Source organism: Pieris brassicae, chromosome 7, assembly GCF_905147105.1.
Source record: "Pieris brassicae chromosome 7, ilPieBrab1.1, whole genome shotgun sequence".
NCBI lineage: Eukaryota > Metazoa > Arthropoda > Insecta > Lepidoptera > Pieridae > Pieris > Pieris brassicae.
Window position 1 is genome coordinate 10617659 of NC_059671.1, and position 25915 is coordinate 10643573.

Sequence of the window (25915 nt, forward strand, 5' to 3'; positions counted from 1 at the left end):
CCGAAGTAATGTAGAACCTATTCGATTTATGATCCTTCATGAAAACAGCGGACCAATTCTTCAAAGGCTGGAAACGCACACGCGAGCCCTCTGGCATTGACAGTGTCCATGGGTGGCGGTTATGCCCGCCTTTCATTGCGAGCGGAACGGACACGTTACGAAGTCCGCTATTCTCGTAACGATGATTTTCATACATATGCTTCCACCGAAGCGGAGACGGCATGTATGAAAATCATCGTAACGAGTGTAGCGGAGTCCGTAATGGCTTCATTCCGCTCGCAGTCGAAGGCGGGCATTACACTTAACATCAGATGAGCCGTATTTGCGATTGGCGTAGTTAAATATAAAAAAAACAAATGATGTTGAGCATAGGTTACTTGGGGAGAATAGACTGATCCTTGTTTGTGAACAGTTTGTAATAAAAACATTTGCAAAATTGCACACCAGATTCAAAAAACCAAAACCTCTGTAGTTTAGAAATTAGGGAAAAGCTAGTGTACCAGATGTTACCATAACTTTGTATTATATTAATATTTTCGAGGTCATAGCTTAAACTATATGCAATAAGTGAGAAATTCAATTTTACCAGCGAAAAACTAGATAACATGTTCAACTGCAGATCTGGAAGTGTCGGGTTCAAATACTGGCTGAAGCTAAATTATAAAAACTTTATAACGATTTATGTAAATGTGTGAAAGATTTCAATGTCGGTTCTTACGGTATTCTACTACAGGTAATTGATAAGCTGTACCTGAGTTGAGGTCTGGTCTGATAGTAAAATAGTGGATAACTTATTTTAACTATAAATACTTTTTACGTTCATTTATTTGGAAACAAGAAAGTGACCAGGAAACATTGGACTCCTTATTCTCGCATGTTTGAAATTGACCAACCATGATTCAAGTCTTAAGTATGTATCAAATATATTTAAAAGTACTTAGGACAGTATAAAAGAGTTCAGTTCAGTTCTCTTCATCTGTTCTACATCCGGTTGAAAATGTGCGATTTTTATTTTGGGTTTATATGTTTGATATAAAGCCTCGTTCTTTCATTATTTTGACATTCCCATTGTGACACATGCCAATATAAATAAAAATAATCCAAACCTAGAAAATGCTGTCTTCTGCATAGCAATGGATGTTGTCGATGTTAAAGAGGTCATTGATATACAAAACGAACAGGGTGGGCTAGAGACCTTAGTGTATGAAGCAAATTTATTTATTTTACACCATTGAATTATTGGTTTTATAATCCTCACTTGAAATTGCCAAATAAATATGAATCCGAAATATCAGATTTTTTTGTCACTTTAATTAATTTATCAGGTGATTCGTCTTGTTCACACATAAGGCTTCCAGGGTTCTTTTCACAGAGGAAGGCATATTGGTTCTCACACCACAGATCATTAATTTTGCCATTCCTGTAAATAGATCCACAAAATTCTCCTGTGATGGCATGATTGGGTTCTCCAGGCGAGAACTTACTAAAACCGGCTTCCTGAAGTGTGTCACCTAGAATGATAATATGTATCACATTACAAGTGTTTCTTCACTTAAAGTCTTATTCTTTTATTTAATAGTTTTTATTATTAAAGTAGAACTGTGTCGGTTAGACAAGTGACTCAACGAGGTTCACTAATAAATTTTTCTTACTATGTGCGCATTTTAATTTTCGCTCGTACAGTGAAGGAAAACATTGGGAGGAAACTGGAGCCCGAAATACATTAGAGCTAAAAAGTCGACAGGCACAAAAGGCTAATCAACTATTTGCTTATTTATTGCATGTAATTTTTATCATGTTATAATATTTAATCACCTTTTTTGTGACATTCTAAAATTAGAGAACCAATTTTAAGGAATTACTACACGTACATGAGCGTTAATTTTTTTAAGTCTCCATAGCTAAAACATTATTATTATTTATGATATTCATAAATGTGTTTATGGACTATGCTAAGATCATGAAATGTGAATTTACATCTGTATCAATCAATCAAAAATATCTGGAATTTTGTTTATGTTATTTATAATATTTAATAAGCTTTTTAAAAACGAAACACTGCTAAGCCAGGTGTATCAATAAGAGGAATAATATATATTGCCTATAATAATTGTACACTTACTATTGATTGTGAGCCACTCGCCGTGCTCTCCCCAGTCGTGGAAGCCGATGAAAGCTACGTCCTTCGCGGTGTTACCCAGAATATTACCATCGGGGTGTTTAGCGAATATTTCCTTTGCCACCTAGAAAATTTTGTTACTAAATAAATAAATATAACCGTCTTATATTAAAGAAAAATGCATCTAAATATCGTAATAGGTCTATTTATTGTTACTTCTTGTTTTCTTTTTATTGTTACTTTCATTAATCATTGAGATTTCTTCTATTACTTTTGAACATCATTATTTATTATAAGATGTGTTTTGTTATTATTATTTTTTTCATAATTTCGGATCATTAAAGAATATTGTTACGACCAATCAGAGCCGAGCAAATGCCTAAATGGGGTTGAGGCGCCATCTTGATTTTGGACAGTGCGGTCATATACGCAGGGTAGTGCTGATTAGGTAGACAGAGGAGCATTGTGATGATGAGTTGGACGTTGGATCGGTCCGGTTGGGTTGGGTGGGAAGCCATTGCTCGTTATAATTTAGGCTTGAAGTGTTATTTGTAATATTAAAAGGAGACTATATTAAATTATGTACGATAATTATTCGTGTCTTTTGAGCTCGCACTGTGTTTTACCCACATGACGCCCACTAAGCATATAAGGATCTCCATGTCGATGGAGTGACGATATTTCTCCGACATATGTTTCAATCTTAGTTCTGAAAGATTCATAACCCAATTGTTTAATAATTTGTCTGTTAATAAATATGTTGCCCATTACTCAGTATACTATGAATGCGATTATGCTTCCGAAGTAATTAAGGAATGTTAAATGATCATTTCTTTGTGAAAGTCTATGCATTAAATTATAGACAAGAAAAATAGAAAAGATCAGAATATTTGAAAGAATTTTTTTGAAGGAAAGAATTTAAGGATGACGATAAATGTATAATCTGATGATGTCCACAAGCCGAACTAACAAAAATTCGTCGTTAAAGTTTAATACGTACAGCTGCGTTATGCCTTCGTGCACGCCGATACATCAACGTATCCGCTCTCTACAAAAAATTAGGCCCAACAATTACGAAGGCTTGTATGCAAATCGCAACTAGTGGACACTGGTTGCGATTTCAATCCGGTATTGTACCGAAAAGGGAAAAAGAAACCTTTGCAATTTCTGATGAATCCAGAAATTTTCCAAAATGAATTTCTGTATTTGGGATCAACGGAGAATTATGTGCAGGACTCTATTAACAATATACAGTCTTTTACTTGCAACTTCTTTGGATTGAAAAAGATTAGCCCAGCCATCAGATCAATCAAGCCAGGATTGCCATCCTTAAAAAGACCTACAAAGAGAAGAGCAACTTGCTACCCTGTCAATCGGAGTTAAACCAGCACAGTGTTACGAACAAGATTCATTGCATGCTTATGGAGCAATGCTTATAATGCAAACATTTCTAATATTTTACCAAATGGTTGGAAAGTTGTCGACGGAGTGTTCGAAATGATCTGGTGTTATTTTATGTGTTTCTCTGTGTGTGTTTTGTTAGTAATAAATGTTATGTCTATGTTTGCAGGTGATCAATTGCCAAAAGTTTATGAAGATGTTTTTTTTTTGTTTAGTTTTAAATTATTTTAAGTTAATTAGTTAACAAGTTTTCTAATAGAACAACATACACTTTTTTATTTGCATGCTATTTCCTGAGCTTCTCAATCAATTAAGTTTAATGATTAAATTTTTTTTAAATTATCAGATTAGGTGAATCCATTTTGTTTTGCACAATCAATTAAATATTAATGGCCACGAGTTTGCGTCACATCCAAATTGCAGGTTATTCGATGAGATCTTTTTTTAGGTTCACTTAACATCCCCTTAGAAAATATCACGTGCTCAATTATTTTTTTTCTCTTTTTCAACCCTTACGTACGTTACAAATACGTAGGGCATGGATGCTATCAATATCAATATCTGACACGCTCGCTTTTTTACATATTTGGAAAACTATATAAAAAAATCTTATTATTATCTAAGCTACGCAATACAATAGGTCTCTATGTAACTCAAGTAAATCCCCAGTTAGCATTGTGGGCTCCCCTACTATGAAAAATAATTACCAAAAATAGTTACTGTATACATGTGACAATTGTTTAGAAATGAAATAATTAGACCTTGCAACAAACATAAAAAAGAAAATAATTCTTGCAAAAAGGAACAAATTAAATTTGTTTGCCTACCCATATATGTATGTACTTTTTGTTACCACTCAATATGACTTTCCTGTGGAATGGAAGCCTGGTTATATATCACTGGTTTTTACCTAGTTTGGAAACCAGTCTCCCAATACCTTCTTAACTGTAATCTTATTGTTGCAAATGTTATATGGAAGATATAGAGAAATTATTATTATCTTTAATCTTATTATAATATTTTATAAAATAAATTACACTGATGTTTTTACTATCTTTATCTATACTAAGTTTTATCTATTTCCTAATTTACTTTCCAAGAACCCTTCCGCATGTGAAGGCTTCCTCCAAGTATCACCAGGTATCTCATCTGCTCTAGGTTAGATCTCAGGCTTGATACAAGTTTGCCGTTTGTCGGAGTTTGCAGTGAATGCTTTCAATGTTTCAAACATTAATATCAAATAATAATTATGATTCACAAAGAAAGTCTATGGTATCTCTGTTCTACAAATCAAGTGTAGTCGAGGATGGTTCTTGTGGTTCAAGTAGACCAGTGTATGGTGAATTTTTGACGATCAGTTATGTCTGGAGTATATCAAATAGATATCTGTGGTGGATGCCTAGAACATGGCATAACAGTTTTTTTTTATGATTTTAGTTTTTGATAGTCTCTTTTGGCTTTCTTTAATAGTTACTATACAAAGTACATAGATTACGCTTTTAGATATCAAGATTTTACAGCCAAAAGGCCTACTTGTATTTTCTTATATGTTTTAAGCTCTGTTATGAGCTCGATCCTTAGTTTGTATATTGTATTATATTTTAAAATTTCTTTCTTTTATATGTAAGCTGTGTCTCAGCAGATTACAAAACAACTTCATTATGCTAGTTCCAGCAAAAAAGATGTTTATAAATTTCATATTTAGCATAAGTACAAGTGTTATGTTGTTAAATATTAAATTAAACACAGACCTGAGATTCAGTATCGCTATTGATAATAGCCAGGTATCCTCCTTCTGCAGCGCAGGCCATGTAGGCTCTGGACCAGGTGCGTGGAATCGTGTGGAACTTGTAGCAGCTGCCTGTGCGATTGTCCAATACGTACTCTGCAATTAATACAAAATTACGTTAATTCTTAGTAAATAGTTAGTAAATACAATATTAAATGAGTTAATGTATAATAAATAAGTCAGTCATATAAAACCAAGAACCCTCCTCATTCACACACTTCCGAAGGAAACAAAATTGTGTAGGTGCATGTAGTACCAAAATGAAAAATGTATCCCTATAGTTAATAGAACTGAATTCAAAAAAAGAGGGTTACTAGGTTGACGAATATTTTGTGGTAGTTAAATATTATTTGAAAAGAAAAAGAAAAAAACATATAGCTTTCAAAATTTTATAGGTATATATAATAAAAATAAATTCTTCAAAACTTAGGTAAAAATCCAAAATCAAAATCGGTCCAGTAGTATTTGAAATATAAAATATAAATATAATAGATTAACCCATTTCCGGTATTTATGATTCTATATTTATTATGTATTGACTGTATATATTCTTTGGTTTAAATAATAAATTAAGAACGTACCAGGATCTGTCGTACCGCACTCGTTCATAACAAGTGAATTCGTAACAGGAGTTTTCTTGTAGCAGAAATAGGGATATATTTCTGCGCAGTTGACATCAGCGAATTCCCTATCCTCTGTCATGCGAAGACAGCTCTCTGCGTTTTTATAGTTGTCAGGCTCACCATCCGCCCAAGTGTGAGGAATTTGGGAGAGTGGTACTCCTGAAAGTAAGTATTTTAAACGGAGAAAACTTATGAAATCACACACTATTTAAGTTCTTGCTTGTAAGTTTAATTAGGTTGTCAAGACTTTTATTGGTTGATAAAATTATCACACAAATTAAATTTAATTTTATGTGAATTCTGTGCTGATAAAGAAAAATAATTAAGTTGGCATAGAAGTTATATTGTCATTAGTAAAGGCCCCTAAGCAATGCTACTTCACTTGTTCGCGATTTGAGATAACTGTTTGTCATTATAGATTTAAATAAGATATTAACCCTGAAAATAATACAAAGTGATGGTGCGCCCCTCAACCTAGAGGTCGTTCGTTAAAACTGACAGGGTTACTACATTAACGCTAAACTTTTAACTATGTTATGGAATTAACTATTAAGTTTGTTATTGAAGACCTGAACTGAACCTGACACAGTTATTTTTTACTTAAAAGGGTTCATTTTCAGACATACACATTGAAATGCATTGTTATAATGAATAAACACTCAGGGTAATATATACTAACCTTCCACGGAGAAGAAGTCTCCTCTAGAGAATGTTGCATGGATGCCCAGAAACACCCCACACTTGAGCTTGGGAGTAACATCCATCATTGACACCATGGCGGTCTTCAGCTCATCATTTAGAGGTGATGCAATTTTCGCTCCTGATTTTTTTTATAAAGTATACATGCTTATAGTATAGGGAAAATCTAAATTTCAAAATTAAAATACAATCCTTTAGTTTTTTAGATACTTTACAACTAAATAAAAATAAGCGTAGTCCTTGGTACAATTCAATCTCAAAAGAATAATGAATATTTAAACGTCGAAAAAGTTGCTAAAACTAGGAATCAAGTTATTATCAAGTTTATATATATATATATATATATATATATATATATATATATATATATATATATATATATATCTATGTTTAGTATAATTATAATAATACTAATCATTTTCACATATTATTTTGAAGAGAATCATAATCCTAACAGTGTATGAAGCATGAGTATTTTTAATTTCCGATGTTAACAGACCTATGGATACCTTTTGCATTTTGCCGTATCTCGCATTTCAATATCCGTTTCAAAAATGAGATAAATAACAAAACAGCCACGGGTGATACCCGGGTTCCCTTGTCAGAGGTTTTTTGGGTTAATTTAGGTTTCCATAATGACAATTTATATTTACGATGTTATATTTTACATACCCAAAGATAAAAGAAGTTAATGTCAGATATGTTATCGCACTTATAGAACGAAACTGACCGAAGTATTTGTAGGAAATCAAATTGTGTAATTATTATTGTGTATTATTGAAATTTCATTGTAACATATACCTTCAAGGTGACATCTTAGGCGAGCTTCTGTCCAATTCGCGGGGATCCTGTGCAGCTTTAGGTAGCCGTCAGCTTCTGGAAAATATTTGTAGTCGCATCGGAACCGCCTCGCATCTACGATCATACGGAAAAATTGTATTAATATTTTCATATAAAGTGTCATTTGGAAGAGTTTGAAAATACAGCGTTTATTCCCACATATGGTTTAAGCTGTTGTTGAAAATACTAAAATGAAAACTGGATGATTTCATCGCCAAGATAAGAAAGGGAATGCTGAGGTTATTTGCAGATGTACGAACCCTACGTTTCTGAACGTACTTCTGTAGGAGTAGTTTAAAAGCATATATAGCAGTATTGTTGGCGGTTATACTTTTAAATACTGGCTGTGCTTTGGTTTTTCTTTTTAATTGCACATTTAACACGCCCACGTACGGTAGGAAAACCGATCCAATGTTTGGAACGAAAAACTTGAAACTGTGTCAGGCACAGACGTCTGATCACCTATTTGACCTTGACTACAAACAAATGACCAGGAAAAGGATACAGAAAGCGTTGTTCTAGCTTCACTGGATTTTTAATTAATAAAGTACAGGAATAATTAAAGATCTTAGTTTTATGTTAGGCGCACGTTTGAGTTAATATAAAAAATATAATAATTTACCGATCGATGCAATAACTGCCAGCAAAAACGTGAGAACTATGCAACCTTTCATTATGCTTTATGTTGGTTCGCAGAGATAAAATTATATTTATGTTCCTCTTATATACTTTTACAACGTACGATATATTGTTATCAATGTAGTCAACAGTTTCATGTGTGCGAAAATATATATAAATGAATATCGGTTGCTATCTCTTTACAAAAATGGTGAAATCATAGCCAAGAAAGAATTTAAAAATATTATAATATCTTGAAGCGAGCGTTGCTTTGCCAAAAAAACATTTGTCAATCTAATACGCAAATAGATGATCAGCGTCTTGTGTCTGATACACGCCGTCGACTATTTGGGTCTAAGGCAAGCCAGTTTCCTTACGATGTTTTCCGTTCGAGCGAATGTTAAATGCGTTTGGCGAAAAAACGATTCAAAACAAACCATATTTTCACACTCTACGGACACTCTTATTGATATCGAAGTCGAGCGATATCATTGTTATTGTAGCTTATAAATGTTATTGCCAACAAACTAAAACGAGCGTTTTTATCATTAAACGAAAACATAGAGAGAATAATTGCAATTCATTGTCATCAAAAAATGTATAAAACATGCCCACAGATAAGTACCATTTAATAAATACAACTTACTTTTACACGTATATACTCGTTTGTTTGATATATAGCCTCGTTCTTTCTTGACAATTCCCTTTTGGCACATCCCATGACACAATATAAATAGAAATAATCCTATCCATAACACCGATCACAAACCCAATTAGACGTAAATTCTTTGAAAATATAAACCAGAATGCTTAAATTGCCGGAAAGAAAACTCGACCCAAAAAAGACCAGTCATCTATGCAAGTATGTAGTAAAATATTTGTAATGACTAATTTGTATTCATTATTATGAATGCTTATAAAACATAGTTACTATCAGATGCCGACCAATTTGCAAGAGTCGCAGAAGAGAGTGGAAAGGTGATGTTCAGAACACCTCAGCTGAGTTACTGCTGGAGAGGAAACCTAAGCCGGAGTGTTTCCGCCGATGGCCGACTGTAAGTAGCATAACAAAAGACAGAAATAAAATAATCCTTTTCCAACATAAATCAGAAACAGAATGTGTTTTATTTAAATCAAGTGTGAAGTTACTTAGATAAACAATGGCGCCATATTACTGTGTACTTGTTTACAAATTATTTATGTATGTTCCACGTCCGAAATAACTTTATCTTATTTAAATTAATGAACAGCTAACGACATATATTTCCGTCTTTTTCTTCCGTAAGTTTAGTAGAACATCTACAAAAAAAATAAAAAAAATAAGTAAGTTTTAGTTATGGTACAAAAGTCATAAATTATATCAATTGGAGTGTTCAGACATAACTTAGATTCATTCACGGCGCTGATGTGTGACTTTATTATTTCAATGTAAGCATTATCTTATACCCAATAAATTTTACACTTAAATGAATTCAATTGAACCTTTCAAATAAGCCACTTCGTAATGAATTACATTACGAAGTACAAACAAACTATATCATTAAGAAGTGCAAGTTATGCGAACATTGTCTCAGGCAGCCGAGCTGAGAATTAATTGTATCACTAAGTTGTGCTAACTTGAAACTAGATTGCGACAATACTAAAATAGAATAATTAGGAAACTTACATGCAATGTAACCGTTTCTTTGACGAGCCTTTAAAATGTCTATTTTCCACAAATATGATTTACTTACTTACGTATTAAAACTATGCATTGATAAAAAAACTGTGTTTGCATGAATATATTTTAGATAATTTGAAAAAATAATAAAATTCGATCGTTAACCTAAAGTGAGAGCATGCATTTTTATCCCGCTTGTACTTATGATAATCATTTTTGGTGCGCATTCAAACACTGGTATGTTATTTTCGAAGACACTCACACTTGTAAAAGATGTAAGGAACAAGACACCTGAGTAAATGACATGAAAAGTTACGAATCAGGCGATGCGCTAATTATATCCATGCAACTTTCTCGAAATGGCGTAGCCAGCATAATCGCCGCACACAAATCCTAAGGGAACTTTTTGTATCGCAAGGGTCCGCCAAGCATCCCCGATATATTAAAGGCCAAAAAAATTATACTGAAGGATCAGCCTTACCATCATAATACATGCTATATATATTATCAGGATTCATTTGTTTCAGAAAGTATACCCAAACAGCCCATGTCCATTATTCTCTACCACTCGTCGTGTTACGGTCAAGGAGAGGGGATATATTCCCCCTCCCGAGGTGGTCAGGATATGCCAAGCGCCTATTGACGATACTGTCGATACCACCTACTTGAGACTCGCACAGCTTGCTATGAAACTTGGTAAGTCAAGTATAACAATAATTGACAGTCTAAAACGCATGATTTAAAAGATTTTAGAGTTGAGGTGATACATAGGTTTAAAATCAACCCCAGTGTCACAAATGGGTGAAAATTTTGTCTGAGTCACAATAAATTAAAATTGAGGAGTGTAATTATATATGTTAGAATAAGGTTCTTAGAATTAGCTTTAGGTGTATTGCTAGCCCTGTTTTTAGGTTTATTAACGTGATCATGACTTGTCTTTAAAGAATACACACAGACATCCGGCAATGCACTCGCGAGCCCTCTGGCATTGAGTGTCTCCATGGGCGGCGGTATCACTTAACACCAGGTGAGCCTCCTGCCGGTTTGCCCCCTGTTCTATAAAAAAAAATGACATGAATACAACACAAAGCTCTTTATAGAATTGTCCTTGAATCCAGTTGTTTTATAAGAAATGTATTCACTCGACCAGACGTTGCATTTGTTTACGCCTACTGTATATAATACAGTGGTTAATATCAAGAATTTATATAGAAAGTTTGTCTTAAGTTTTCCAAGGCTTTCAATAACCGGGACGCAGCCTTTTAACTCAAAGTCACCTGCGGTAGTGCAAGTTAGCAACTTATAATTAACATAGAAAAGGCGTTGAGTTGCTTTGAGCAAAAACGACGCAAGCTAATTGATATTTGAGTTGAAACGAGACCCTGACTTAATATTCTTCGAGAGTCGAACGACTGGGGATTTGTGGACAAGTTAGGAAAAAGTTAGCCTCGTAATTTTGAACGAATTCAAAGAAATCCCAAGGGGATTCGGTATCGCCATTAAGTTCGGCCTATTTTTCAACCGTTATCTGCCATTTTAACACTAGTCATTTATTTTAAGAAGTATGTAATAGATGGATACATAACATATAATTACGACGCATTTGTGTAAATTCAAAGTTGCAATGACTCCATGACTCTATTGACATTACTCCGATTTCAACATTTAACCTATAACGATTAAATGCAGGTGCATGGGACGCAGTAAAATCGTGCTGTGCATTCTGTGAGTGCAACAATTGCTGTCCCTGTTCCACACACGGCTACTGCTTATCGGAGGAGTGCGATAATACACGATGGCACGAAATGCGACAATTTGATAGCAGGGTTAAGCGAGACTGTCAGGATATGAAGATTATGTATCACTAAAATAACAATTCCCAATATTTAAAACGTGTTTCGATCAAAATCTGTGTATGAGTTAAAATTTTACAATCTGTATAAATGTGAAGAGACAAAACTCGCAAAATTAATTAAAGCTAAAACTAGCTTTGCTCACAGGGCTATTTTTGATGCTGGGTTCTCTTGCTCACAGGGCTATTTTTGATGCTGGGTTCTCTGGTCATAGTCGAAGAAAACGAAGTAGCTTAGTTTAGATAACTCGTTCATTTTATTTTACACCATTGAATTATTGATTTTCCATTTCTCGCTTGAAATTGTCACGGTAATAAATATGAATCCGAAATATATTTTTTTTTCAGTTTCATTAATTAGTGATACGGTGCATATTTATATCGATAATTTATTGGTCGTGTTCACTTCGCTTGGCTTCCTGGTTATTGGTCCTGTTCACACATAAGGCTTCCTGGGTCCTTCTCACAGAGGAAGGCATATCGGTTCTCACACCACAGATCATCAAACATGCCATTCCTGTAGATAGCACCACAATATTCTCCTGTGGTGGCATTATTGGGTTCTCCACCCGAGAACTTGGTGTAACCAGCTCCCTGGAGAGTGTCACCTAGAATGATAATACAGCAATATAAGTGTTGCTTAACTGTGTCGGTTAATCTCCTATAGATTTTTCTTACTATGTGCGCATTTTAATATTCGCTCGTACGGTGAAGGAAAACATTGCGAGAAAACCGGTATACCTTAGAGCTAAATAGTCGAGAGGCACACAAGGCTGATCAACTATTTGCTTATTAAGAAAATAAACTAATTCAGATATCTGAGGCCAAGACCACGACCTTTTTAAAGGCAGATCATTTTTTCTGATCAATTCGTTCTATGGAAACGATTATCAACAAAAAGCTTTACACAAGATATAGGTAAATGTGTTTATGGACTATGCTAAGATCATGAAATGTGAATTTACAAAACTAGGAATAATCTGGAATTTAGTTCATGTTATTTATAATAAGCTTTTTAAAAACGAAACACTGCTAAGCCAGGTGGAAGAGGAATAATATATATTGCCTTTAATAATTGTACACTTACTATTGATTGTGAGCCACTCGCCGTGCTCTCCCCAGTCGTGGAAGCCGATGAAAGCTACGTCCTTCCAGTAGTAACCCAGAATCTTACCAGCGGGGTGTTTAGCGAATATTTCCTTTGCCACCTAGAAAATTTCGTAAATTTATATATAAAATATACATATATCTGTCTTATAATAAATTAAATGATTTTGAATTTATCTAGGAAATGATCTTAGTATTGTACAAAGCCGGTTCTGGAAAATCCTATAAAATATATTTAACCCAGTCGTTTAAATTGTCTATTTCATAGTATACTACAAATTGAAGTTGAGTGAACTATGTTTCCCATTTCAGTATACTGGCCTATGATTTTGTTTCCGTGTTATACCAATATCACATATCACAATCAAATAGGTCCCAGAAGTCAAACAATAGTGTAGCTTTCTACTGATAAAAATAATTTTCAAAAGACAATTTCCTACAACAAACTCATATGTATAAAAGATTGATTAAATATTTTATTACTGAAAATATTCTTTGACAAAGGAATGTTAAGTCTATGCATTAAATTATAGACAAGAAATATAGGAAAAAATAGAATATTTGAAAATACAAATCAGAATAGTTTTGTTTAATACTATTAATTTCTTGTGTAACCAGATTTCTTACGCTAAGGACCCACGAAGCGGTTTCACCCTGCCGCCCGTAGCTTTTGTAGAATACAGATATTTATGTGAGAAATTAAAACACATTTCACGGTTCGTTTTATGCTCGCGGCGTGTGCGAATGTTTGCGGGTCCCGCTGCGCCGGCGGTCATCTTGTACCAGAGGGCGCGGTTGCTCCCACGCGCTCTGCGATCGGTTGGCGGGCGACCGCAGTGGGCAGTGGGGGGCGGGAGGGGCGATTTGTTATTACTCGTTGGTGAATCTTTTAGGCCTTCTTTTTCTAATTCTGTGAAGTTAGTATAACGAAACAACTCGTTTCTTGTGTGTGTCCATGGCGGTCTGGAACTCAACTGATCGTTAAACCGCCCGTCCGACTGTCTCTCAACCCGTATTCCGATAACCGCCAAGTTTCCGGGCGACAATCGCAACCGCGACGGCTGCGTAACCGCACAAAACTCCGATCTCGTGAGTTTTGAAAATAAAAATCCAAACCGCCACCGCGGCGGCCGCGGGTTCAAACCGCTTCGTGAGTCCTTAGCGCTAGTTTTCAAGTTGATGGCATCAATGTTTTAGACTCTCATGACAATTACAGTTTAAACTCCATGTGACGCTCCTCGATTTAACGACGAACTCAATCGAAATCAATAGGCTCTGGTTGGTTTTGCTTGTCTTCCATACAATGATAAACTCTAAATAACATAGCGAAGTAGAAAATTGCCTGCTTACAACGCCTCTCAACTCATGGACAAAGAAATTTTGGATTCAATGAGGAACATTGAGGGTCAAGAACAAGGAGATGAAGAAGATGAGACGGATGAGCTTGAGCCTCCGCCGAGCATTAAGCTAAACAAAATAACTAAAAAAGTACAACAAAATTACTGTTGCTAACAAAGCGAACAAAAGACGTCAGACAAAAATAACAGACTATACGCAATAGCATTATTTTTATGTACACATAAGTACTAACATTAGTCTGAAATGTTTCTGTTTCTAATACATATTTTTATTTTCTCCATTTAACTACAACACTCTATTATAAAATACACAGTCCCCTCAGTGTCAGTATTTACACTGTATATAACTTAATAAAGTATGTACATTCCAAAAATAATTACAGTTCTGTATTCATTGTGATATTTGATTAGAAATGCGATACGAGTCCTTCTAACATTAATATTAAATAATAATTATGATTCGCAAAGGTGTCTCTGAAAATAAATCAAGTGTAGTTGAGGATGGTTCTAGTGGTTTGAGTAGACCAATGTTTGACGACCACTTATGTCTGGAGTAAATCAAGTAGATATCTGTGGTTGATGCCTAGAACTTGGCGTAACGGGTTTTTTATTTACTGATAGTGTCTTTTTAATTTCTTTAACAGTTAGTGTATAAAGTACATAGATTAAGCGTTTAGACAAGATCAAGATTTTACAGCCAAAAGGCCTACTTGTATTTTCTTATATGTGTTTAGCTCTGTTATGAGGATCGATACTGAGTATTTTACTTTGTATACAAAATGTATTATATTTTAAATTCCTTTCTTTTAAATGTAAGCTCTCAGCAGATTATAAAACAGTACTTCATTATGCTAGTTTAAGCAAAAAACATGTTTATAATTTTCATTGATAGTGTACTAGTGTTATATTGTTAAATATTAAATTAAACACAGACCTGAGCTTCAGTATCGCTGTTGATAATAGCCAGGTATCCTCCTTCTGCAGCGCAGGCCATGTAGGCTCTGGACCAGGTGCGTGGAATCGTGTGCAACTTGTAGCAGCTGCCTGTGCGACTGTCCAATTCGTACTCTGCAATATTAAGTTAATATTAAATAATAAATCAATCTTATTTTCAAGAAAAATAAACAAAATAGGCTTACAAAAGTTGTAGGTAATATAAATCACTAAATTTATGTATCTATAAATAATAAACATACAATGTTTATTCACATAATTCTTCAAAACTGGTAAAAACCCAAGTTTCATCAAAACCAGTCCAGTAGTTTTTGAAATATATATATCTACACATTTTTGGTATATTTGATTTTATATTTTGTTGGTTTAATTAAAATAATATATAAGGAAGTACATACCAGGATCTGTCGTACCGCACCCGTTCATAACAAGTGAATTCGAAGTTTTCTTGTAGCATAAATAAGGATATGTATCCCGGCAGTTGACATCAGCGAACTCCCTGTCCTCCGTCATGAGAAGACAGCTCTCTGTGTCGTTATAGTTGTCAGGCTCACCATCCGCCCAAGTGTGAGGAATTTGGGAGAGAGGTACTCCTGAAAGCAAGTATTTTAAACGGAGAAAACCCAAGAGGAGTGGTCTTTATTTCTTAATGCATATACATCACGGTTTTTATCCTTTTCCCCAAAGAATGTCGTAGACATAACTCAGTATAAAGGATTATATAATTCTGTCGTCACTTTTTAAATACACGTTAAGTTCTTGCTTGTAGGTTTAATAAGGTTTTATTGGTTGATAAAATAACAACACTAATTTTATCTTAATTTCGTGAATAATTGCTTACGCCTACGTATAAAGAAAACTAATTAATACGGCACACGTGTAATATTCTCATTAGTAAATTCATGAGCAATGCTACTTTGCCTATTCGCGATTTCAGCTAACCGTTATGTTAATAGATTTCACTAACTGACTAAAGATATTCTTGAGTATAATACAAACTGATAACGTGAGGTCCTTTGAAGCACGTGCATCAATGATCTTATGGTTTTGTAACACCGTGAAACCTTAGACTTGCTAATAAAAAAATATCACAAAACAGATCTTCAGAGAGGATACTAAATAGTACCTGTATACACAGAGCATAAAAAAAAATCTAGTAGCTTACACCTTAGAATAGTTCCGAATAGTTTTTAAAAAGACTTCTCGACGTTTAAGACCAGATTTTTTAAAATCATAAAATGCTCTGCCTGCTTCTCGATCACAGTAGAGCATTTTTTATCGATTTCGTTACATAATGCCTTACTAGACAAACTAATTTAACTATAATTTAAATGCAATGCAATTTAACGAACTAATCTCAGGAACAAGTGGTTCAAATTAAAAACAAATCATTTAAGTTTACGATATTATGTTCTGATAATACGCCGTCGTAGTTAAGCAAATATAAGATATAATGAAAGTAGATAATTTGAAAGCATACATTTATTACGCGAATCGTTTTAGCATATAAAAGTGTAGGTGTGTATGAGTGATAATTATCGATAACGCTGTTATCATTGTAAAGGTCGTGCTGTGATCAAACAACATGATAGCCTATTAAGGAAAGAGTTTCGTATTCGACACGCAGTCGGAACGTAATTTCTTTACATTTAATTTTTATCCTGCGCTTCCGGAGGATTATCAGGACCCGATGGAACTGTAAAACCGACACGGTCACTTCATATAACGCTAAACTTTTAACTATGTTATGGAATTAACTAGTTTGTTATGAAAGAGCTGGAAACCCTGACACAAGTATTTTTTACTTAAAAGGGTTCCCAAATCTTACACATTGTAATGCATATGTACTTAAAATGAATAAACACATATTTTATTTTATTTATTTCAATGTGTATGTCTTGCGAAACCTTTTAAGTCAAAAATACCTGTGTCAGGGTTTCCAGCTCTTTCATAGCAAACTTAATTATACATTCCTTAAAATATTTAATTTATATATATTTTAGTTACATCTCTTATTTTATTTATTTTTGTTATTGATTTTAAACTGTCATCAACACGCTTGAGTGCATAAGTGAGTGTGTGAGTGCAAATGTGTGAGTGAGTGAGTCAGTGAGTGAATGAATAAAGTCTGTAACTACATACTAGGTCTCAGAAGAAGCTCTAACTCTGCGTAGGGTATGTTCATAAAAAAGTCCTTAAGTCGTATTTTTAGATTGTAGACGGTGAGCGGGTAGATGTTAAGCAGCCTATTTAATTTATTATAGATATAATCTGCCTTCATATTGCGTCTGGCGAAGTCAGTCCTTACGGTCTGACCGACGAAATGTATTGTTATAATGAATAAACACTCAGGGTAATATATACTAACCTTCCACGGAGAAGAAGTCTCCTCTGGAGAATGTTGCATGGATGCCCAGAAACACCCCACACTTGAGCTTGGGAGTAACATCCATCATTGACACCATGGCGGTCTTCAGCTCATCATTTAGAGGTGATGCAATTTTCGCTCCTGATTTTTTTTATAAAGTATACATGCTTATAGTATAGGGAAAATCTAAATTTCAAAATTAAAATACAATCCTTTAGTTTTTTAGATACTTTACAACTAAATAAAAATAAGCGTAGTCCTTGGTACAATTCAATCTCAAAAGAATAATGAATATTTAAACGTCGAAAAAGTTGCTAAAACTAGGAAACTTTAATTTATCAAGTTTATATATATATATAAACTTATATATATCTATATATATCTATGTTTAGTATAATTATAATAATACTAATAATTTTCACATATTATTTTGAAGAGAATCATAATCCTAACAGTGTATGAAGCATGAGTATTTTTAATTTCCGATGTTAACAGACCTATGGATACCTTTTGCATTTTGCCGTATCTCGCATTTCAATATCCGTTTCAAAAATGAGATAAATAACAAAACAGCCACGGGTGATACCCGGCTTCCCTTTTTGGTTCAGGGTCAGAGGTTTTTTGAGTTAATTTAGGTTTCCATAATGACAATTTATATTTACGATGTTATATTTTACATACCCAAAGATAAAAGAAGTTAATGTCAGATATGTTATCGCATTTATAGAACGAAACTGACCGAAGTATTTGTAGGAAATCAAATTGTGTAATTATTATTGTGTATTATTGAAATTTCATTGTAACATATACCTTCAAGGTGACATCTTAGGCGAGCTTCTCTCCAATTCGCGGGAATCCTGTGCAGCTTTAGGTAGCCTTCAGCTTTTGGAAAATATTTGTAGTCGCATCGGAACCGCCTCGCATCTACGATCATACGGAAAAATTGTATTAATATTTTCATATAAAGTGTCAATTGGAAGAGTTTGAAAATACAACGTTTATTCCCACATATGGTTTAAGCTGTTGTTGAAAATACTAAAATGAAAACTGGATGATTTCATCGCCAAGATAAGAAAGGGAATGCTGAGGTTATTTGCAGATGTACGAACCCTACGTTTCTGGACTAAGGACGTAGTTCTGTAGGAGTAGCTTAAAAGCATATATAACAATATTGTTGGCAGTTATTCTTATAAATCCTGGCTGTGCTTTGGTTTTTCTTTTTAATTCGATTCGATTCGAACCGATCCAATCTTTGGAACCAAAAACTTGACGTCATGTATCGGGCACAGACGCCTGATCACCTACTTGACCCTGACTACAAACAAATGACCAGGAAACAGATACAGAAAGCGTTGTTGTAGCTTCACTCGTATTTTATGCGATGTAAAGAAATATATGAAGCAAAAGTTATATGATATAAATAATATAATAACTTACCAATCGTTGCGATAACTGCCAGCAAAACTGTGAGCACTATGCGACGGTGCATTATGTTATATGTTGCATCACAGGGATAAACTTATATTTATGTTATGTTGTATGTACTTTTACAACATACGACATGTAGTTATTAATGGTTGTCAACAGTTTGTGTGCAAAAATATATATATGAATCTTGAGTTGCAATTTCTCTAAAATACTGGAGTAAACATAGCCAAAGAACCATTGAAAATATAGTAGAGCCTTGAAAATGCATATTTATTTATGAACATTGGACTCTAGATTAACAGTAAATAGCTTAAGATAAGACAAATATAATTCCTAAGATCGAAGTTAATCATTTTTGCGATTGGATGTTCCCAAACAACTCAACTTTTTACCCTCTACAAGCACTTCAATTGAAATATATTGTCGTACGATAAAAATGGTGTAATCGCATCGCTTAATATAAATATTGCGAACAAACCGAAATAAGGGGTTTCCTTATTAAATTAATACATCAAATTGTATCTCAAAATAGTTTATAAATTAACAATAAACACATACAAAGAAACACTTAAATACATTTAAAAAAACGTAAATAAACAGTCATTACAAGTCCTTCATTACTAGGTTTTTGATTTTCCTGAAAAATTTAATTTATAATGAATATAAATAAAGCTTAAAATGTAAATGATTTTATATGAACAAAATATATCACGATATTACACAACAGATTGCTAGTTGCTGTTCTACCAAAGACAATTAATTAATACAGACATGAGTTTTAACGCGAAATAATTATTGGAACTTCATTGGGCGTATTTACCTCAACAACAACGAATATTTATCCATATTTCAGATTGTCTCAAAGCATTTAAAAAGGATTTGACAGAGAATTGGGTCTTATAACGGAATTGTTGCTCCTTTGAGAGAGAGCTAACCTTCACAGTGACGCAGGACAAGTCAATATTAGTCATTGAAGTTACCCTTTGTATCCAAAGTCCTCAAAATATGTACTTCTGGGTATTCCTTGCTAGTTTTAGTTGTATACGAATGGTTAGATTTAAGTGACCGAAGACTTTTGTGTGAAGCCTTGCTGGTTGCTGCTGTCGTTGAATCATCTGGCTCAAACTGAAGACAAATAACTAGGTTTTAACAATATTCTGATAAGTCTTAAACGTTAGAATAATATCGAAAGATATTGTGAATAGAATTGTTTCTATTACACGTCATTAGACACCTTCAATTGGTACCAGCTGTTTGTGGTTTGGAGCACGACTCTTCATTTCATACGAGTATCCATATGATACGTTTAATTGTATAAATTTTATGATTTCGTTTCGAACCACAACAAATAAAATACTTCAACTAATTTGATACATTTCAACATGTTCAATGATTCGGATTAGGCTCGTATGCAAAATTAACATTCAACAATTTAATGTTAATTCTATTAGCGCGGTTTGTATCAACGAATAAATCGTAAATAAATGAATGTTATTGTATTGCAATAGTGTGAAAACTATTTTTTTTTAAATTTAATTAACGATATATATTATGTTATTTGTTCCGCATTGTTTCTAATCTAATACTTACAATCAATCAATCAACTTTACAACTCGATAAAGAAACTATAGAATATAACTATTAGGTATTATCTATGTGTTTTTACTGACCGGTGGTTCCAAAAATGTCCCCAACTCTGATGATTGATCTACGAGGTTCCAGAACTTCTGAATTTTCTGCTGCACTTCGATTGAATCATCGCGGTCAGGTGTAAAGTTAATCACTAGGTGCTGCGCCTTTAGTGGTTCACCACATGCTCGACCCGTGTCGAGCTTTTGCTCTGGCGTTACCTTCAAAAATTATCTACTAAGCAAATTTTGTGTAGCTTTGTTTACTATTATAATTACAATACATTACTTTAATAAAATAAAACAACTTGGATTAAGGATTATCCTAGTAATACTTTTAAATATCAAGTTTATATCGTATCTCTCTCTATAGTCGGTAGCACATGTCTGAGTGTCGTGGTCAGCAAGGAAATAGCTCTTCTAGAAGAGAATAGTCTCGTCCAGCGCCTCCCTTATAACAGTGTAGTTGCGAGGACAATAATACTTGATCGGTCCATCTGGTTGATGAACGGTTCTGTGTTACCACCACGATCAGTTACTTCAAGTTCTCATAGCCTCTGCGCACTGTATGGCCGAAATGTGATATAATTTGTTGTCAGTATATGGCAGACAGGCGGAGTCCGTACGCAGAGATTGGTGCTCTTCACAGTCCATGGTATTCTGAGCATTCGCCTCCAGCACCACATCTCAAAGATATCAATCCTTTAGCTTTCTCGTATGTCGTATAATACACGTATATTAAAATACGCATATACAACTATATACAGAGACAATACAGATTTTTTTATTAACGCCGTCAGTGAAATTTCGTGGATAGACACTGTAAAACTACTAAAACGTACCAAACCAATCAATATGTTGTCGCGTTTTAAAATTCTTAAGTTTTACCAAGATAGGTATGTTCCTACAAATATATTTCAGTGTTATTTTTAGATAGTTTGAAATAATTTAATGATTTATATAGATAATAATAAACTATTTTACAACTTGTTCACTACATATTAATTATATATTTAAGATGTTATACGCTCGCTGAATGTTGTTTAATTTTAAGATGATCTAAGACTCTTTATAACATAAAAACCGTCAATTATTTGTACGCGCAGCCCTTAGACCTCCATTATAATGGTTTTGATAAATCGGGTATACATTAAACGTTAGTTTGGTATCGGGAGATTAACGACTCCAACTGTTCGTCATTACGACCAGTGATTTACAACTGTTTAGCTGTACACATTGATGCTGTGACTATGCTAGATTTATGCACAAATCATACATCGTTGAACGGCATAAAAGGATCTGCATAACTCATTGTGTAAAAAGGGAATATGGACTTTTATCGCACTAAAAAAGTGTTGAGAAGGAAATGTATGATTATGATATTCTCGTAAATGTACCACACTAAAATAATTAAGTTTTATAAATAAATAAGAATTTTTAGAAAAAGCTACACAATCTTATCAAAAAAGGATAGATCACTTGAACCTTTTTTTACAAAGACAAGAGGTTGGACTTAGCCGAAATGTCTGAGCAACAACTCAATTAATCTGAGACAAATCTTTGTTTTTAATTTATTTTATTATTTTTTAATTTATTTAAGGAATATCTTAAGATGTCATGTGGAACATGGTGTAATGGTTGCAGCTCCTTACAAACGTTGTGAAATACAAAAACTTGGCAATTAAAAAGAGTGGCGGAGAGTTTATTGCCAGTTCTTCTCTTCCGTTCTACGCCCTTGATTTGAGAACTGGCAGTAAATATAAAATTAGAAGCAATGTATATTATGTTACCTATATGAATAAATGATTTTTGACTTTGACATTGAACGGCTCTGATGTCAGCTGCCATTGTCATTATATGTCACAGAGCTTGTAAATTTACAAAGTCGAAGTCTAATTAGTTTAAAGCCGTGAATACTTTTGGGTTTTCTCGACTTGCCAATATTACTAGATCCACAAAATAAAGACTATTTGATAATCGGTAACATTTGTGACCCCATATTTATTCAAAGTAATTATCAAACCTTGAAACCTTTATCACTTAAAGTCAATAAATATTAAAGTAATCATTTGACACACGTTCCTATGATTGCCTTTTGACTCTGTATTCTATTCATCACGAAACTTCTTTATCACAAGCTGCACTGGTTTCTGGTCCTCAGTAGGACGATGAACGGTCGAACCAAGTCATTAAGGAGTTAAAGTCGACATTAGAAGGCTGACCAACGAACTAGCTGTCGACGTTAATGCTCATGTCATCTTTAGTTTATCTGCAGGGTTTGTTTTTGTTAAAATTCGTGATTTCTCGTTATTGGGTCTAGTTCCACTTTGTCTGTTTGAATTGTATTTTCTCTTCAATTTGACCCTTTCCACCTCTCCTCACAGTTTCGCTGAGCTATCTCCAAAACTTTTCATTACGTTAGCACTTATATTTCTCGCTTTGTTAAATCAAACACTCATAGTTTTAAATATTCCTTTTCCAATAATATTTCCAGGATTCACAGGCGAGTGGGCTGTTTCGTGAGTCTCGTCTCTAAGATTTTGTTGCAATAAGTTATGTTTTACAGATCTATTGCAAAAAACTTCCTGTTGAGATGTAAAACTGCTCAAGATTTTGGATAACCGCTCGAGGAGTTACTTTATATACTTTATTTTCTATCTATCTATCTATTTTATTACTACCTTAGATGATCCCAGAATATTTGTTTAATAATTTTACTTAGCAACAGATCTTAGGACCAAGCTGCCCGCGCGTGTGGAACTACTATATATAATATGAAAATATACTAACATTGACATCAGCGTAAAAGGTGTATCCGCCTGACGATTGGGAAAGTGGCATGGGTTCCCAGCATTGACAGCAAAGACAGGACAGAACGAAAGTTACAGAGTCTGTCACAGTTTGCATGCACCTATATACCACCATAAAACGATGGAATATTGGTTGAAAATTGTACGGAGTTAAACTGATCATGGGTGGAATATTGTTTTTACAAAAGTATGTTTGACAAGTTTGATAGTTCGAAAGGGAATGGAGGTTGAGGTTATATATTCAGTGGCATCCAAAACGTTGTGGCGGCGCGGGTTGATAAATATATCTTTATACCTATTTAAATTAATATATAATAGTGGACTGTATTCATTTAATTTATGATTGCTCAATATTTGGAATAATTGGCAGAGAAAGAAAGAAAGGAATCGGCACAGTACCTTCAACCTCAACCTCATGGCTTCCTCTCGTAGCTGGATTCCTTCTTTTTTAAACTAATTAGTTTAACACTTCACAGAATTAGAACAGCACTGTATATGATTGTTAATAACAAACAGCAAATTTAAAAGTTAAAACTTTTAAAGAAAGCGGTGCGACCGTGTGGCGTATGAACGAAAAACCAAATTGCGGCTCGTCAAAATTACAACTACCGGCTGCTTAATCATTTTTTCTTAAATGTAGACTGCCCGTTCCGGAACTAGTGCCTCTATAGGATGGAAATTATTATAGGTGTGATGAGATATGCGTCTAGGAAAATTAGGATGGATATATTGAGCAACCATTAATATAAATGCGAATTCGGCGCAACGTTGAACGACTTAAATAAAAAACCTATTCATACTTTTAATAATAAAATAATGAGTAATCATTACTTACTCATATTAAATAACATTCAATATTGAATTCAGCTTTGGAAATAATTTGGATCTATTTTCGTAAAAGGTAAATATTTAAAAGGGAAAATCAAAAAAGTTATAGGAGTGGGCGTATTTAGGGCTTGGATCAAACTTTAAAATTATTGAAATTTGTATAACGAATTCCATTTTCTTCTGCCCGACCAAGCTTGAAAATTCTTGTAGAAATATGTTATTTTTTTACACTGCAATTTGTAGACAGAGGCATTCTACCTTGTATTTATATTTTATTTGATTTTTGCTCTCAAACATCACACATCTAACAATAAGACAAACAGATACTTATGAAAATATGTTATAGAATATGTATATCCTACATGTGTTAACAAATTACAGAAGAACTTAAGAAGGCGAAGCATTAACCAGATCCATGCAACTTCCTCGCAATCGAGTATCGAGTAATATGGTAACATACAATTCACAACGGGACTCGTATTGATGTAGCCGGATGGGTCAGCTAAGAATCTATGGATATACACTGTATATATATAATTATTTAGTAATAATGAAATAATAATAATTTCAAATGATTAACACACCAAGGTTGCTAAAACGACTCGGCGAAAGGTCTCCATGGTGATGCTGAAAATGTCGAGTCATTTTTCATTATAATCTTATTGTGAATCATAAGAATCTTAGTCACTCATGAGAAATAATATTATATATGAGCAGTTGAAACTCACACTCAATCTCTTATATTTACACTTACTTTTCGCAAAGGAACTCAAATACAGCTGCAAGTAGATTCTATCTATTATTATTATTATGAAAGCTTTTGAAACAATTGTTTATTGAGAATGAGAGAATGAGAATTATTTCTGTTAGTTCTAAAAAAAATCTTTTTTCTTTTTTAGTGGTCTTGTTTATGTATGGCCTCTTTTATTGTAAGTATCCTCCATATTTTTCAATTTCTCTTTGTCTTGATCGACTTGATTCAACATTCATCAAGTTTTTCCTCGTTAGTTCAATTACTACTCATATTTTCTTTGGTCGTCCTATCCACCTCTTTCCAGTAGGTCCCTGGTCCAGTCCATTTTGTTATTTCAAGTATCCATCTATTATCCCGTACTCTAAAAATATGACCTGCGCATTTCCTTTAAGCCTTATTAGCGTGTACAAGTGCATCTTACAGATGTTTGTTACGAATGTCAATATTTCTTGTTTTGTATTCTCCTCAACGTTAAGTTGCTTTTTTCCATTGCTTGCTGGCAAGACAGAATTTTCCTTGTTGTTTTCTTCGTGAAAAAACACGTTGTCTTGCGTATGTCTAATAAGGTAGTTTTCTTTCAGAATTTCCTTGTGTTCAAATATTAAAAGGGTTGAGTACTTCTCAAATTAATGAGGCTGCGCAATGCATAGCCCCATAGCGTTTTTGCGTCTGTTTCAGTCTTGAAATTGGGTGGTCACTGGTCAGCCTTCAGTGTCTTAAACACATTATGGAATTTATAGATCAAAGAGTGATCTCAGAGACTTAGCGCCAAATGAAAAGTATTTCAATTCAAAAATGTTACCCGTGGACATGCCGCATTCCTCGTTCTTTGTGGGGGCGCGGGTTGTTAAATATATCTTTATACCTATTAATAATTAATATATAATAGTGGACTGTATTTATTTAATTTATGATTGCTCAATATTTGGAATAATTGACAGAGAAAGAAAGAAAGGAATTGGCACAGTACCTTCAACCTCGTACCGGCTTCCAAAAATGTTCGAAATGTAAATTTTGATACAAAGTCTTGTGCCGATTGAAATGTTAAAATATTCCAGAACTTTTGACTTTTCCCTTTG

At 33.8% G+C, this 25915-nt stretch overlaps 4 protein-coding genes across 4 annotated transcripts; 1 reads left to right on the forward strand and 3 right to left on the reverse strand.

The window, feature by feature from the left end:
• Positions 1-1183: 1183 nt before the first annotated feature.
• On the reverse strand, positions 1184-8750 carry LOC123712362 (macrophage mannose receptor 1-like). The gene is made up of 7 exons (XM_045665399.1): positions 8094-8750; positions 7433-7546; positions 6612-6752; positions 5891-6091; positions 5272-5405; positions 2123-2243; positions 1184-1511 (listed from the first exon to the last, which is right to left on the reverse strand). The coding sequence occupies exons 1-7, from the start codon at positions 8143-8145 to the stop codon at positions 1255-1257; spliced, it is 1020 nt and encodes a 339-aa protein (XP_045521355.1). The 5' UTR covers positions 8146-8750; the 3' UTR covers positions 1184-1254.
• Positions 8751-8791: 41 nt separating this feature from the next.
• On the forward strand, positions 8792-11937 carry LOC123712366. The gene is made up of 4 exons (XM_045665404.1): positions 8792-8951; positions 9027-9144; positions 10277-10445; positions 11439-11937. Exons 1-4 carry the CDS (start codon positions 8896-8898, stop codon positions 11615-11617), a joined length of 522 nt encoding a protein of 173 aa, XP_045521360.1. The 5' UTR covers positions 8792-8895; the 3' UTR covers positions 11618-11937.
• Positions 11836-18913, reverse strand: LOC123712363 (C-type mannose receptor 2-like). Its single transcript, XM_045665400.1, has 7 exons — positions 18826-18913; positions 18199-18312; positions 17389-17529; positions 15419-15613; positions 15001-15134; positions 12689-12809; positions 11836-12209 (listed from the first exon to the last, which is right to left on the reverse strand). The coding sequence occupies exons 1-7, from the start codon at positions 18875-18877 to the stop codon at positions 12025-12027; spliced, it is 942 nt and encodes a 313-aa protein (XP_045521356.1). The 5' UTR covers positions 18878-18913; the 3' UTR covers positions 11836-12024.
• Positions 18914-19314: 401 nt separating this feature from the next.
• On the reverse strand, positions 19315-23449 carry LOC123712365. Its single transcript, XM_045665403.1, has 4 exons — positions 23235-23449; positions 20487-20666; positions 19797-19941; positions 19315-19453 (listed from the first exon to the last, which is right to left on the reverse strand). Exons 1-4 carry the CDS (start codon positions 23415-23417, stop codon positions 19437-19439), a joined length of 525 nt encoding a protein of 174 aa, XP_045521359.1. The 5' UTR covers positions 23418-23449; the 3' UTR covers positions 19315-19436.
• Between the last annotated feature and the right edge of the window lie 2466 nt (positions 23450-25915).

What these genes read in the sequence shown, in the direction of transcription:
- LOC123712362 (XM_045665399.1), bottom strand. Translation starts at nt 8,145, where the DNA reads ATGAAAGGTTGCATAGTTCTCACGTTTTTGCTGGCAGTTATTGCATCG. An exon ending in GTGCGGTACGACAGATCCTG is followed by an intron (nt 5,406 to 5,890) that starts GTACGTTCTTAA and finishes TATTAATTGCAG; the next exon opens with AGTACGTATTGGACAATCGC. An exon ending in CGAGTGGCTCACAATCAATA is followed by an intron (nt 1,512 to 2,122) that starts GTAAGTGTACAA and finishes TTATCATTCTAG; the next exon opens with GTGACACACTTCAGGAAGCC.
- LOC123712366 (XM_045665404.1), top strand. Translation starts at nt 8,896, where the DNA reads ATGCTTAAATTGCCGGAAAGAAAACTCGACCCAAAAAAGACCAGTCAT. An exon ending in AAGACCAGTCATCTATGCAA is followed by an intron (nt 8,952 to 9,026) that starts GTATGTAGTAAA and finishes AGTTACTATCAG; the next exon opens with ATGCCGACCAATTTGCAAGA. An exon ending in ACAGCTTGCTATGAAACTTG is followed by an intron (nt 10,446 to 11,438) that starts GTAAGTCAAGTA and finishes GATTAAATGCAG; the next exon opens with GTGCATGGGACGCAGTAAAA.
- LOC123712363 (XM_045665400.1), bottom strand. Translation starts at nt 18,877, where the DNA reads ATGCACCGTCGCATAGTGCTCACAGTTTTGCTGGCAGTTATCGCAACG. An exon ending in GTGCGGTACGACAGATCCTG is followed by an intron (nt 15,135 to 15,418) that starts GTATGTACTTCC and finishes TTAATATTGCAG; the next exon opens with AGTACGAATTGGACAGTCGC. An exon ending in CGAGTGGCTCACAATCAATA is followed by an intron (nt 12,210 to 12,688) that starts GTAAGTGTACAA and finishes TTATCATTCTAG; the next exon opens with GTGACACTCTCCAGGGAGCT.
- LOC123712365 (XM_045665403.1), bottom strand. Translation starts at nt 23,417, where the DNA reads ATGATCAGTTTAACTCCGTACAATTTTCAACCAATATTCCATCGTTTT. An exon ending in CCTTTTACGCTGATGTCAAT is followed by an intron (nt 20,667 to 23,234) that starts GTTAGTATATTT and finishes TAATTTTTGAAG; the next exon opens with GTAACGCCAGAGCAAAAGCT. An exon ending in GGACATTTTTGGAACCACCG is followed by an intron (nt 19,942 to 20,486) that starts GTCAGTAAAAAC and finishes ATTTGTCTTCAG; the next exon opens with TTTGAGCCAGATGATTCAAC.